Source organism: Bombina bombina, chromosome 5 (assembly GCF_027579735.1).
Source record: "Bombina bombina isolate aBomBom1 chromosome 5, aBomBom1.pri, whole genome shotgun sequence".
Classification (NCBI taxonomy): domain Eukaryota; kingdom Metazoa; phylum Chordata; class Amphibia; order Anura; family Bombinatoridae; genus Bombina; species Bombina bombina.
The window spans coordinates 605,448,817-605,463,679 of NC_069503.1; the positions used below are offsets into that span (position 1 = coordinate 605,448,817).

The 14,863-nt window shown below is 41.9% G+C and overlaps 1 protein-coding gene and 1 non-coding gene across 2 annotated transcripts in view; both read left to right on the top strand.

Moving 5' to 3' along the window:
• The window catches only part of CDK13 (cyclin dependent kinase 13), a 215,078-nt gene that overhangs the window by 34,765 nt on the left and 165,450 nt on the right, over nucleotides 1-14,863 (top strand). The window contains exons 3-5 of the mRNA XM_053714566.1: nucleotides 3,052-3,216; nucleotides 3,331-3,470; nucleotides 11,590-11,760. Coding sequence (XP_053570541.1) covers nucleotides 3,052-3,216; nucleotides 3,331-3,470; nucleotides 11,590-11,760 — 476 coding nt within the window. The remainder of the gene's footprint in view (nucleotides 1-3,051; nucleotides 3,217-3,330; nucleotides 3,471-11,589; nucleotides 11,761-14,863) is intronic.
• LOC128661836 (U1 spliceosomal RNA) lies at nucleotides 1,080-1,247 on the top strand. The gene has a single exon (XR_008402634.1). It is a non-coding gene; the product is annotated as a U1 spliceosomal RNA (small nuclear RNA).

Genomic DNA, 14,863 nt, shown 5'->3' on the forward strand with positions numbered 1-14,863 from the left:
CCAACGGTGTGTCCGGTCCACGACCCGCCCTGGTTTTTTAATCAGGTTTGATGAATTTCTTTCTTTAACTGCAGTCACCACGGCACCCTATGGTTTCTCCTGTTTTTCTCCTGTCCGTCGGTTGAATGACTGGGGTGGGCGGAGCCTAGGAGGGACTATATGGACAGCTTTTGCTGTGCTCTTTGCCATTTCCTGTTGGGGAAGAGAATATTCCCACAAGTTATGGATGACGCCGTGGACCGGACACACCGTTGGAGAAAGTAATTTATCAGGTAAGCATAAATTCTGTTTCTTTCTTAAATGGGATACTTCAGTATTTGAAAAGCAATAAACACAACAGTATACAATATTGAATCTCATATTTTTTCCCTCTATGAAATCTACAGTATTTTGTACTGTTGCTATTTATTGCGTTGCAATAACCATCTTTCCCTTTATGGGATACTACAATATTTAACTTACTTGTATGGTTGTTTTCTTGCTATGCAATTATATATTTGTCGCATCTATGGAATACTTCAATATTTTACGTATCTTGTAATGTTCTTGATGCTGTGCAATAATAAATAAATATATTCCATTTATTTTTTAATTCCATTTATTTTGTACTGTTATTTATTGCCTTGCACTAACCTATTTTCCCTCTTTGGGTTGCTACAGTATTCCATACCTGGTGTTATTTATAGCTGCGCAATAACATGTTTCCCTCTATATGATACTACCATATTTTTATATACTGACTACTGTTGCTGTTTATTTAGTACTGTGCAGTAACATAATTCCCTCTCTGGGATTATGTTATTTTGTGTATCTTGCAATCTCATTTATTGCTGTGCAGTAACATTGTTTTCAGTTTGGGGAATACTTAAGTATTTCAAAAGGTGGTGGTGTTGTTTTCTGGTCCATTACATCTTTGTTTTAGAGGGACTCTCAGCTTTGGCTGCCTAAAAATATTTCTTATGGTTGTAGATCCTCAATTCTTTTCAATCTTGTATGGATGTTATTGTGCAATATTAGGCACCTGGGCAGATGCGACTATATTTACCCTACTGTACTATTATTTATGGCTGTGCAATATTATACTTACCTGGCAGGGACGTTTTTAGCCATTATCACCAAGGTGGCTCTCTCAGGGCGTGGCAGGTTCGTTGCACTCAGAGCCTACTGACCTCTGCAATTTCCACACATGTGGGGAAACTCCACTGCACAGTTATGTTAGTGGGGGACTGCGAGCGCACTTTCTCTTGACTAAAAAGATGCCTTGTACTCCGGTAGACGGCTATTTTATGCAGTTCAAGGCTGGTACTATTCTTTTGGCTGTGCAATCGTTTGCTTTCTTTTAGTTAAGTCAATATTACCATATCTCCTTCTCTACCTTTTCTGGCCATGCAATTATGTACTGTTATTGTGCCTTATTATTTTCTTGAGTATGTGCCATACTTGGTTCGATTATTAGTTATTTCTATTATCTGTAATACCTTTATTGGGATAAGGATGCGTCTGTATCCTTTTTTTATATTCTGTTCTATGGTAGTCTACAGTATCAATTGATTTGTGCTATTGTTGCACATAGCCGGACTTTTGTATAGTACCTTTTGGGGAATGACAGCGGATTTTGTTTATCGAGTTCCTGTTTAGGATGTACTGTTGTGATTCTGTTCCCCATCTGTTCCAATGTTTTTAGGGCTGTTGTTTTTCTCTCCCCTAGGGAATCCTATGTCAGTCTGGATTTTTATCTGCTGGATGTCTCAAGGGGTAGATCTTCGGGTTATATTTTCATTCTATATCCGAGTCCTCCATGCGCTCAGGAGGGAAGACTAACAGCCAGAGTTTCCAGGATCAACTACAGGCTCGGGAGTGACACTCAATGTTTAGGTCTCACTTCTTTCTGGGTTTTCTCCTAATGAGTGAGTAGTTTTTTTGTTTTTTTTTAATTTTTGTTTTGTTTTTATTCAGCTTACTACTCCTCCTTGGAATCCTTTTCTATATGGAAGATTAGTGTTCTCTTCTGCTGTGCAATTTCAGAAGTGTCTGCTCTTCATAGTGATCCTTCTTATGGGACTTTCCAGGATAGCTCTGTTTTCCACTGACAATTTTGGTTTTCCTACCTAGAGGTGCTGTCTAAGGATAAGATGATTCTGCAAATGTTGTACTATCTTTTTGCATTGATTTGGAGTCTACTATTGAGAGTTGATTACTCATTAAGGTTGTGGTCCAGGCATTAAAGCACCTCCTCTTAATTATAGCTTTTTTTGCCATCCTTCCATTTTTTGGCTTTTCTCTTGCAAGAGTAAGGGTCTAAGGGCCATTGTGGCTTTATTTTATCTTTGATTAAGAAGTTCTATTTGTGTGTCTTTCTCAGAGACTGATCCCTAGACTCCGGATCGTGTTTCTATCCATTCCATCTTTTTGGTGATTTTTTTTTTTTGCCTTAGTTAAGGCATTATTTATGAGAAGGGTTCTTAAAGCTGGTGGTGCCTGCTGTATATAGGTTCCTACCTTACCCTTTTCATCCCTCCTTATCTTCTTTGTGGACTCCACAGCTTAGGTATAGATTCCTATAAGAATATGATTTTGTGGACTCTCACTACCATGAGAGACAGACAAAATTAAAATCTATTCTTACCCGATTTTTGGTAGTGATTGTCCACAAACCCGCCCTAATTTTTTTTGGTGACGGCAGTTATGTTGCACCTCTTTACCCCTGTTATCTCTTTTTTGCTTCTTCCTGTCCTTGGTTTGAACTACTGGGGGGGGGGGGGGGGGGAGAGGAAGTAGGGATGGATAATTAAATGTTTTTTTGTTTTTGGGTGTCTTTGCCGCCTCCTGGTGGCCAGGAGATGAATTCCCATATGTAAGAAAAAGATTTTGTGGACCCACTACCAAGAATGAAAATAATTTTATTAGGTAAGAATAATTTTGTAATCTCTGTTTAGTAATGAGTTGGGTGTGTGGTGTGTGTGGTTTTTTTTTTTTTTTTTTTTTTTTTTTTTGTCTGCATTCAAACAATTTTTATAGCTGTGGTGTTTTTTTTTTTTTTTTTTTTTTTAGTTTCAGAGGTTGTATCCCAGGGAAGGCAGTTAAGAAGGAAATGGAGAGAAAACTCAGGCACTTGCTCTCAGATTTGCCTTTTCCACCAATCCACTTTGGAGGTGGGGACACCTTGTCCGGTCCAGAAGGAAAGAAAACTCAGTTGCGGAATAAGAGGCGACCTAAGTATGTCATTGACTGCTTATATTTTGTATTTTGTGAATGAATGTCTATTTGCACAACACACACTTACACAATGATAAAACTGAACTAATTTAAATTTGTTCTTTTCATTTTTAGAATATGTGGCCCTCGATGTGGTGAAATACATGAGAAAGAAATTGTTTGGGGAAAAAGATGTGTGGATAAGTTTGATATCATTGGAATTATTGGTGAAGGCACTTATGGACAAGTTTACAAAGCCAAAGATAAAGACACAGGTAAGATGGACCGAATTTATTTGTTTCATAATCTTTGTCTGATTATATCTTTTTTTTTTTTTTAAAACTATACTTTCCTTCTTAATATGAGGAGAGTCCACGGATTCATTCCTTGTGTGAAATACTGAACCTGGCCACCAGGAGGATGCAAAGACACCCCAGCCAAAGGCTTAAATACCTCCCTTCATCCCCCAGTCATTCTTGGCCTTTCGTCACATGAGGTTGGCAGAGAAGTGTCAGAAGATAGAGTAGTTCCTTTTGGAGGGTAGTACTCTTCGGAATGGGACTGGAGTTTTAAGTAATCTTGTCGGCCTTTCAGTGAGAGCATTGGCAAATGTTAGAGTCTGGAGATGCAGGGAGAGTCTTTCTGTGACCAGACTCGTATTACTAGCTCCTTAAGCAATCCGTGTTGACGAGTTTCACTGCCTGCTTTTTTCACTCAAGTCCATGTCAGGAGTGATGCTACAAGACTGTCAAACTTGAGAGGCTGTGTTTCTGTTCCACGGCATAGATTCCGGTAAGATTGTATGATTTTTTTTTTTATACACATTTGCTAACGCAAGAAGTCAGGGTCACAGTGTGACTCCTTTTATCTGAATGGAATCAAGGGTTAATGTCTCCAGGAGGGGATTATTGAACAGGAGGGATTAATCACATATTTTTAATATTGTGTTTATGCTGTGACATGTGTGAGATGAGGCTCAGGCAGTGGAACGTACAGGTTTTTCTTTCATTTTGGAGCACTACGCAGCCCGTTACGCTTGGCGCGCTTTTAGTGGTGCAGGGGCGGTCCTGCATGGCGCACCACATGACCCGGTGTGGTCACATTGATTCTCTTCTTTACCGTGCGGTTGTCTGGAGAATTTCTGAATTTTTGAAGCAATTTTAACCTGTTTTGCAGTTTGTGTATGCCTTTTTTTTCTCTTAAAGGTACAGTACCGTTTTTGCAAATTGTGTTTTTTTCATTAAATAAAGTGTTTTCCAAGTTTGCTTGCTTCATTACTAGCCTGTTAAACATGTCTGACACTGAGGAAACTCATTGTTCAATTGGTTTAGAAGCCATTGTGGAACCCCCTCTAAGAATGTGTCCCAATTGTACTGATATGTCTATAAATTGCAAACAGCATATTTTGACTTATAATAATTTGGCATTAAATGATTCTCAGACAGAAGTAAATCAGGTTTCGCCATCTAGTTCTCCCCAAGTGTCACAACCAGTTACGCCCGCACAAGCGACGCCAAGTACTTCTAGTGCGTCTAATTCTTTCACGTTGCAAGATATGGCCTCCGTTATGAATATTACCCTTACAGAGGTTTTATCTAAACTGCCAGGGTTGCAAGGGAAGCGCAGTAGCTATGGGTTAAGAACAAATGCTGAGCCTTCTGACGCTTTAGTAGCCGTATCCGATATTCCCTCGCAATGTTCTGAGGTAGGGATGAGGGATTTGCTATCTGAGGGAGAGATTTCTGATTCAGGAAAGATGTTCCCTCAGACAGATTCAGATATGACGGCATTTAAATTTAAGCTAGAGCACCTCCGTTTATTGCTCAGCTACTATAGCTACTCTGGATGATTGTGACCCTATTGTCGTTCCAGAGAAATTGTGTAAAATGGACAAATATTTAGAGGTTCCTGTTTACACTGATGTTTTTCCGGTCCCTAAGAGGATTTCGGACATTGTTACTAAGGAGTGGGATAGACCAGGTATTCCGTTCGCTCCCCCTCCTGTTTTTAAGAAAATGTTCCCCATTTCTGACACCATAAAGGACTCATGGCAGATGGTCCCTAAGGTGGAGGGAGCTATTTCTACTCTGGCTAAGCGTACTACTATACCTAATTGAAGACAGTTGTGCTTTCATTGAGACCCTAAAGAAAATTTTTGTTCAGGGTTTTCTTCAACCTATTGCGTGCATTGTTCCGGTAACCACTGCAGCTGCTTTTTGGTTTGAGGCTTTAGAAGAGGCTCTTCAGATGGAGACCCCACTAGATGATATTTTGGACAGAATCAAGGCCCTTAAGTTGGCTAATTCTTTTATTACAGACGCCGCTTTTCATCTTGCTAAGTTAGCGGCAAAGAATTCAGGTTTTGCCATTTTAGCGCGAAGAGCGTTATGGCTTAAGTCCTGGTCAGCTGATGTGTTATCTAAATCTAAGCTTTTGACCATCCCTTTTCAAAGGTGAGACCCTATTCGGGCCTGCACTGAAAGAGATCATTTCAGACATCACTGGAGGGAAGGGTCATGCCCTCCCTCAAGATAAGTCAAATAAGACAAGGACCAAACAAAATAATTTTTGTTCCTTTCTAAACTTCAAGGGTGGTCCCGCTTCCTCTTCCCCTGCTGCAAAGCAAGAGGGGAACTTTGCTCAATCCAAGCCAACCTGGAGACCTAACCAGTCTTGGAACAAGGGTAAACAGGCCAAAAAGCCTGCTGCTGCCACTAAGACAGCATGAAGGGGTAGCCCCCGATCCGGGACCGGATCAAGTAGGGGGCAGACTTTCTCTCTTTGCTCAGGCCTGGGCAAGAGACGTTCAGGACTCTTGGGCCGTAGAAATTGTAACCCAGGGGTATCTCCTAGATTTCAAAGATTCTCCTCCAAGGGGGAGGTTGCATCTTTCTCAATAGTCTGTAAACTAGACAAAAAGAGAGGCGTTCTTACGCTGTGTAGAAGACCTTTTTACCATGGGAGTGATCTGCCCAGTTCCGAAAACAGAACAGGGGAAAGGTTTCTACTCCAATCTGTTTGTGGTTCCCTAAAAAGAGGGAACCTTCAGACCAATTCCAGATCTCAAGATCCTAAACAAATTCCTAAGAGTTCCATCCTTCAAGATGGAGACCATTTGGACTATTTTACCAATGATCCAGGAGGGTCCGTATAGGACTACCGTGGATCTAAAGGATGCGTATCTACACATTCCTATCCACAAAGATCACCAGTTCCTCAGGTTTGCCTATCTGGACAGGCATTACCAGTTTGTGGCTCTTCCCTTCGGGTTGGCCATGGCGCCAAGAATATTCACAAAGGTGCTAGGGTCCCTTCTGGTGGTCCTAAGGCCGAGGGGCATAGCAGTGGCGCCTTATCTAGACGACATCTTAATTCAAGTGTCGCCTTTCCAACTTGCCAAGTCTCACACGGACTTAGTGTTGGCCTTTTTAAGATCTCATGGGTGGAAGGTGAACGTGAAAAAGAGTTTTCTCTTATTCCTCTCACAAGAGTTCCATTCCTGGGAACTCTGATAGATTCGGTGGACATGAAAATATTTCTGAAGGAGGTCAGGAAATCAAAGATTTTAACCACCTGCCGAGCTCTTCATTCCATTCCTTGGCCGTCAGTGGCTCAGTGTATGGAGGTAATCGGACTTATGGTAGCGGCAATGGATATAGTTCTGTTTGCTCGCTTGCATCTCAGACCACTGCAACTATGCATGCTCTACAGTGGAATGGGGATTATGCAGATTTATCTCCTCAGATAAATCTAGATCAAGAGACCAGAGACGACTCTCTTTGGTGGTTGTCACAGGATCACCTGTCCAGGGGAATGTGTTTCCGCAGGCCAGCGTGGGGTTATTGTGACGACTGACGCCAGCCTACTGGGCTGGGGTGCAGTCTGGAATTCCCTGAAAGCACAGGGTTTGTGGACACAGGAGGAGGCCCTCCTACCGATAAATATTCTGGAATTAAGAGCGATATTCAATGCTCTTCAGGCGTGGCCTCAGCTGGCTTCGGCCGGATTCATCAGGTTTCAGTTGGACAACATCACGACTGTAGCTTATATCAATCATCAGGGAAGAACAAGGAGTTCCTTGGCGATGATACAAGTTTCCAGGATAATCCGATGGGCAGAGACTTACTCTTGCCATCTCTCAGCGATCTATATCCCAAGGGTGGAGAACTGGGAGGCAGATTTTCTAAGTCGTCAGACTTTTCATCCGGGGGAGTGGGAGCTCCATCCGGAGGTGTTTGCTCAACTGGCTCAGCTATGGGGCACACCAGAATTGGCTCTGATGGCGTCTCGTCAGAACGCCAAACTTCCTCGTTACGGATCCAGGTCAAGGGATTACTCAGGCAGTACTGATAGATGCTCTAGCAGTACCCTGGTCGTTCAACCTGGCTTGTGTTTCCACCATTCCCTCTCCTTCCGCATCTGATTGCCAGAATCAAACAGGAGAGAGCTTTGGTGATTTTGATAGAACCTGTGTGGCCACGCAGGACTTGGTATGCAGACCTGGTGGACATGTCATCTCTGCCACCATGGACTCTGCCACTGAGACGGGACCTTTTGATTCAAGGTCCATTCAAGCATCCAAATCTAATTTCTCTGCAACTGACTGCTTGGAGATTGAACGCTTGATTTTATCAAAGCGAGGTTCATAGATACCTTGATTCAGGCTCGAAAGCCTGTCATCAGGAAGATCTATCATAAGATATGGTGTAAATATCTTATTTGGTTTGAATCCAAAGGCTACTCATGGAGTAAGATAAGGATTCCTAGGATTTCGTCTTTTCTCCAAGAAGGATTGGAGAAAGGATTGTCCGCTAGTTCCTTAAAGGGACAGATATCTGCTTTGTCTATTCTGTTGCACAAGCGTCTGGCATATGTCCCAGATGTTCTGGCTTTTTGTCAGGCTTTAGTTAGAATTAAGCCTGTGTTTAAACCTGTTGCTCCGCCATGGAGTCTCAATTTTAGTTCTTAAAGTTCTTCAGGGGGTTCCGTTTGAACCCATGCATTCCATAGATAGTAAGCTTCTATCTTGGAAAGTTCTGTTTCTAGTTGCTATCTCTTCAGCTCGAAGAGTTCCTGAACTATCTGCATTACAATGTGACTTGCCTTATCTTGTTTTCCATGCTGATAAGGTGGTTTTGCGTACCAAACCTGGGTTCCTCCCTAAGGTTGTTTCTAACAGGAATATCAATCAGGAAATTGTTGTTTCTTCTGTGTCCTAATCCTTCTAAGAAGGACCGTCTGTTGCACAACTTGGACGTGGTTCGTGCCTTGAAGTTTTATTTGCAGGCAACCAAAGATTTTTCGCCAATCATCTTTGTTAGTCTATGCTGGAAAGCGTAGAGGTCAAAAGGCTACGGCTACCTCTCTTTCCTTTTGGCTGAAAAGCATCTTCCGTTTGGCTTATGAGACTGCTGTACAGCAGCCTCCTGAAAGAATTACAGCTCACTCCACTAGAGCGGTGGCTTCCACATGGGCTTTTAAAAATGATGCTTCTGTTGAACAGATTTGTAAGGCTGCGACTTGGTCTTCGCTTCATACCTTTTCCAAATTTTCCAAATTTGATACTTTTGCTTCTTCGGAGGCTATTTTTGGGAGAAAGGTTTTGCAAGCAGTGGTGCCTTCCGTTTAGGTTCTTGTCTTGTCCCTCCCTTCATCCGTGTCCTAAAGCTTTGGTATTGGTATACCACAAGTTAGGATGAATCCGTGGACTCGGTACATCTTGCCAAAGAAAACAGAATTTATGCTTACCTGATAAATTTCTTTATTTTGCGATGTACCGAGTCCACGGCCCGCCCTGTCTATTCAAGTCAGATAGTATTTTTTTTTTTAATGTAAATTCAGTCACCTCTGCACCTTATAGTTTCTCCTTTTCTTCCTTGGCCTTTGGTCGAATGACTGGGGGGTGGAGTTAAGGGGGGAGCTATATAGACAGCTCTGCTGTGGTGCTCTCTTTGCTACTTCCTGTCAGGAAGGACAATATCCCACAAGTTAGCATGAATCCGTGGACTCGGTACATCGCAAAAAGAAATTTATCAGCTAAGCATAAATTCTGTTTTTACCGCAGGATAAGAACAGACCTAAGGGACAAGGTCCTAATTTTTGTTCGGGCAAATCCCAACGTCCCAACTTTTTATCATCTTGCTCTGGTTACAGGTGTCCATAGAGTCCAAAAAATGTTAACGGTATGAAAAAAAATATTTTCTTGCATACTCCTAAGCAAAATTTTTATTTCATCAAAAATGTAAGTCTGGTTATTTCAACCTCCAGATTCATTTTGACAAATCAGAATATACCTACTCAGTCTCACAGGTTTCTCATCTAAAGTTTATTTGCATTGAAGTTCAGAGTTGTGGTTATCTGCAAAGACATTTAATTTGCTGTGCTAAAAGGACATTCAGGTAATTTATGGCAGTTAGAAGTAATAGGCGCTAGCGACACACTTGAAACATTATCTGATTGGTTCTGCTTCCTGTCGCTCACAGAACACGAAGGACCAATCAGATAATGCAAAAATGCCTAAGGGCAGATACGCTCCAGAGCGCTCTGTTTTAATCAGCCTTGGGTGCCGCATCCGCTGCTGGGAACCTAACCATGGGTCCAATCTCCACTACTGTGCTTTTGCAGGTTCTCAAAGAGAATGCAGGTAAAAGCACATTGTGGGGGGATGGGACCCATGGTTAGGTTCCCAGAGGCAGTTGCGTGAAGAGTGTAGCGCACTACAGCTCAAAGTCCAGAAAGACAACTTCTGAATAAAATCCAAAGTGATTTATTTCTTCAGTTTAAAAGCAAAGAAAATGGCATCCATAAAAGCACAGCTTCTTCACAGAAACAATTACAATGTGTACAGGCACACCTGCATACGCGTTTCGTGCATGCGTATGCAGGTGTGCCTGTACACATTGTAATTGTTTCTGTGAAGAAGCTGTGCTTTTATGGATGCCGTTTTCTATGCTTTTAAACTGAAGAAATAAATCACTTTGTCTTTCTGGGCTGTAGTGCGCTACACTCAACATTATACTATTGTTTATTTGGATGTGCCGAACAGACGCATTGTGTTAGCAGCATTCATTTCCTCACAAGTCTGTGACTCGCTCTCCATTGTGCCGGTCAGAAGACGCATTGAACTCTAGGTGAGATTGTCTGTGGTGCTTTAACCCTACAGTGTTGTTCTATATATACATAGACATAGAAGTAAAGAAGATACTCTCCGTTTTACAGCCTACAATTTATTAAACGGTAAACGTTTTTTCGGGGTCTCCCCCGTCCTCAGACCACTTAAAAACATACATACATAAAAAAAAAAAAAAACCTCACCATTTATCAAGTGTATGTATGTGTGTGTGTGTGTGTGTGTGTGACTATATGGCCAGAAATATGTAAACACCTGGCCATCACATCTATAGAGCTTGTTGGGCCTTAGTACAGAGTCGCCCTGCCCCCCCCCCCCCCACCCACTTTGTGCCTGTAGTACCTACAACTCTTCTGGGAAGGCTTTCCACAAGATTATGGAGTGTATCTGTGGGTATTTGTGCCCATTATCCAGTAGAGCAATTTGTGAGGTCAGGCACTGAAGTTGGACAAGAAGGTCTGGCTCTCAATCTGCGTTCCAATTGATCCCAAAGGTGTTCAATATGGTTGAGGTCATGGCTCTGTGATGGCTACTCAAGTTCTTCCACACCAAACTCGTCAAACCATGTCTTTATTGACCTCACTTTGTGCATAGTCCTGTTGGAACAGGAAAGGGCCTTCCCAAACTACCACAAAGCTAGAAGCACCCAATTGTCTAAATTTGTTTTTATATTCTGTAACATTAAAGGGACTGTCAAGTAAAAATGTAAACTTTCACAATTTATATAGAGCACACAATTTTAAACACAATTTTCACTTTTAACCTCTTAAGGACATATGACTGAATTTTTCCGTCATAAAGCAATTGAGCAAACTGAAAGCTTTGTCCTTAAAGGGTTAAACAACTCATCATGCAATTCTTCTGTGTTTAGTGGTCCTTGGTGGGTGGGTGGGTGGGTGTGTAACTGCTCAAACCTACTTATAAAACTCTTGACCATACATGCTTTTTGAAAGACAGAAACCAAATTATTCACACACAGAATGTGTAATTGATGATGCTTTTGTTGGACTGTGCTGAGGACTGGATATTAGAGAGCATATATGAATGCTGAACAAAGGTCTTTTTCTACTAAATAATTTAATAATAATAATATTTTGTTCCTAAGGTTATGGACTGGAAGCAACATTAAGTTTTTATTTAGTTAACTTTTTGGTTAAATTAAAGATACATTTACGTACATCTTCAATGTGAAAATTTTAATGACTGGAACATTGTTCGCACTGATTAAAGTCCTCAAAACATATGTTAATACTTGGATTTTGCAGGAGAGATGGTGGCTTTGAAGAAAGTACGTCTAGACAATGAGAAGGAAGGTTTTCCCATCACAGCAATTCGAGAAATTAAAATCCTTCGGCAGCTCACCCACCAGAGCATTATTAACATGAAGGAAATAGTCACAGATAAAGAAGATGCTCTGGACTTTAAGAAAGACAAAGGTGCGTGTGTGTGTATATGTATTGCTTCAGACCTGAGGAAAACTCTCAAAAGCTTGTCTTTGAAATATTATGTTAGTCCAATAAAAAAGGTATCACTGCATACTGCAGTACTTTGTTTCTTCTGTTATGTGTGATCAGTCCACGGGTCATCATTACTTCTGGGATATTATCTGCTCCCCTACAGGAAGTGCAAGAGGATTCACCCAGCAGAGTTGCTATATAGCTCCTCCCCTCTACGTCACCCCCAGTCATTCTCTTGCACCCAAAGACTAGATAGGAGGTGTGAGAGGACTATGGTGATTATACTTAGTTTTTAGAACTTCAATCAAAAGTTTGTTATTTTACAATAGCACCGGAGCGTGTTATTACCTCTCTGGCAGAGTTTGAAGAAGAATCTACCAGAGTTTTTCTTATGATTTTAACCGGAGTAGTTAAGATCATATTGCTGTTTCTCGGCCATCTGAGGGAGGTAAAAACTTCAGATCAGGGGACAGCGGGCAGTTGAATCTGCATTGAGGTATGTAGCAGTTTTTATTTTCTGAATGGAATTGATGAGAAAATCCTGCCATACCGTTATAATGAACATGTATGTATACTCTACACTTTAGTATTCTGGGGATGGTATTTCACCGGAATTACTCTGTAAAAGTACATTAATCCTTTTAATAGGTATTTTTTATGTTAAACGTTTTTGCTGGAATGTAGAATCGTTTGCATTAATGAGGTACTGAGTGAATAAATATTTGGGCATTATTTTTCCACTTGGCAGTTTGCTTGTTTTAATTATGACAGTTTCGTTTCTCTCTCACTGCTGTGTGTGAGAGGGAGGGGCCGTTTTTGGCGCTCTTTGCTACGCATCAAAAATTTCCAGTCAGTTACTGTTGTATTTTCTGCATGATCCGGTTCATCTCTAACAGAACTCAGGGGTCTTCAAACTTCTTTGAAGGGAGGTAGATTCTCTCAGCAGAGCTGTGAGACTTATATAGTGACTGTGATTTAAAACGTTGCTCTGTAATTTTTATGTTTAAAATTTAATTAGTGTTACTTTACTAATGGGAACAAACCTTTGCTAAAAAGTTGTGTTGGAACAAACCTTTGCTAAAAAGTTGTGTTGTTTTTAAAGAGTGATGCTATAACTGTTTTTCAGTTCATTATTTCAACTGTCATTTAATCGTTTAGTGCTTCTTGAGGCACAGTACGTTTTTGTTAAATAAGATTGTAACCGAGTTGCATGTTTATTGCTAGTGTGTTAAACATGTCTGATTCAGAGGAAGATACCAAATTACTTAATATACCTTTCAAGGGGCAAACTTTATTTGGGCCCGGTTTGAAAGAAATTATTGCTGACATTACAGGAGGTAAGGGCCACGCTCTACCTCAAGACAAAGCCAAAGCTAAGGCTAGACAGTCTAATTTTCGTCCCTTTCGGAATTTCAAATCAGGAACAGCATCAACTTCCACTGCACCAAAACAGGAAGGAGCTGTTGCTCGTTACAGACAAGGCTGGAAACCTAACCAGTCCTGGAATAAGGGCAAGCAGGCCAGGAAACCTGCTGCTGCCCCTAAGACAGCATGAACCGAGGGCCCCCGATCCGGGACCGGATCTAGTGGGGGGCAGACTCTCTCTCTTCGCCCAGGCTTGGGCAAGAGATGTCCAGGATCCCTGGGCGCTAGAGATCATATCTCAGGGATACCTTCTAGACTTCAAATTCTCTCCCCCAAGAGGGAGATTTCATCTGTCAAGGTTGTCAACAAACCAAATAAAGAAAGACGCGTTTCTACGCTGTGTACAAGATCTATTATTAATGGGAGTGATCCATCCGGTTCCGCGGTCGGAACAAGGACAAGGGTTTTACTCAAACCTGTTTGTGGTTCCCAAAAAAGAGGGAACTTTCAGGCCAATCTTGGATTTAAAGATCCTAAACAAATTCCTAAGAGTTCCATCGTTCAAAATGGAAACTATTCGGACTATCTTACCCATGATCCAAAAGGGTCAGTACATGACCACAGTGGATTTAAAGGATGCTTACCTTCACATACCGATTCACAAAGATCATTACCGGTATCTAAGGTTTGCCTTCTTAAACAGGCATTACCAGTTTGTAGCCCTTCCATTCGGATTGGCTACGGCTCCAAGAATCTTCACAAAGGTTCTGGGTGCCCTTCTGGCGGTACTAAGACCGCGAGGAATTTCGGTAGCTCCGTACCTAGACGACATTCTGATACAAGCTTCAAGCTTTCAAACTGCCAAGTCTCATACAGAGTTAGTTCTGGCATTTCTAAGGTCGCATGGATGGAAAGTGAACGAAAAGAAGAGTTCTCTCTTTCCTCTCACAAGAGTTCCATTCCTGGGGACTCTTATAGATTCTGTAGAAATGAAGATTTATTTGACAGAAGACAGATTAACAAAGCTTCTAAATGCATGCCGTGTCCTTCATTCCATTCAACTCCCGTCAGTAGCTCAATGCATGGAGGTGATCGGCTTAATGGTAGCAGCAATGGACATAGTACCCTTTGCACGCCTACATCTCAGACCGCTGCAATTGTGCATGCTGAGTCAGTGGAATGGGGATTACTCAGATTTGTCCCCCACTCTGAATCTGGATCAAGAGACCAGAAACTCTCTTCTATGGTGGCTTTCTCGGCCACATCTGTCCAAGGGGATGCCATTCAGCAGGCCGGACTGGACAATTGTAACAACAGACGCCAGCCTACTAGGTTGGGGCGCTGTCTGGAATTCTCTGAAGGCTCAGGGACAATGGAGTCAGGAGGAAAGTCTCCTGCCAATAAACATTCTGGAATTGAGAGCAGTTCTCAATGCCCTTCTAGCTTGGCCCCAGTTAAAAACTCGGGGGTTCATCAGGTTTCAGTCGGACAACATCACGACTGTAGCTTACATCAACCATCAGGGAGGGACAAGAAGCTCCCTAGCAATGATGGAAGTATCAAAGATAATTGGCTGGGCAGAGTCTCACTCTTGCCACCTGTCAGCAATCCACATCCCGGGAGTGGAGAACTGGGAGGCGGATTTCTTGAGTCGCCAGACTTTTCATCCGGGGGAGTGGGAACTTCATCCGGAGGTCTTTGCCCAAATACTTCGACG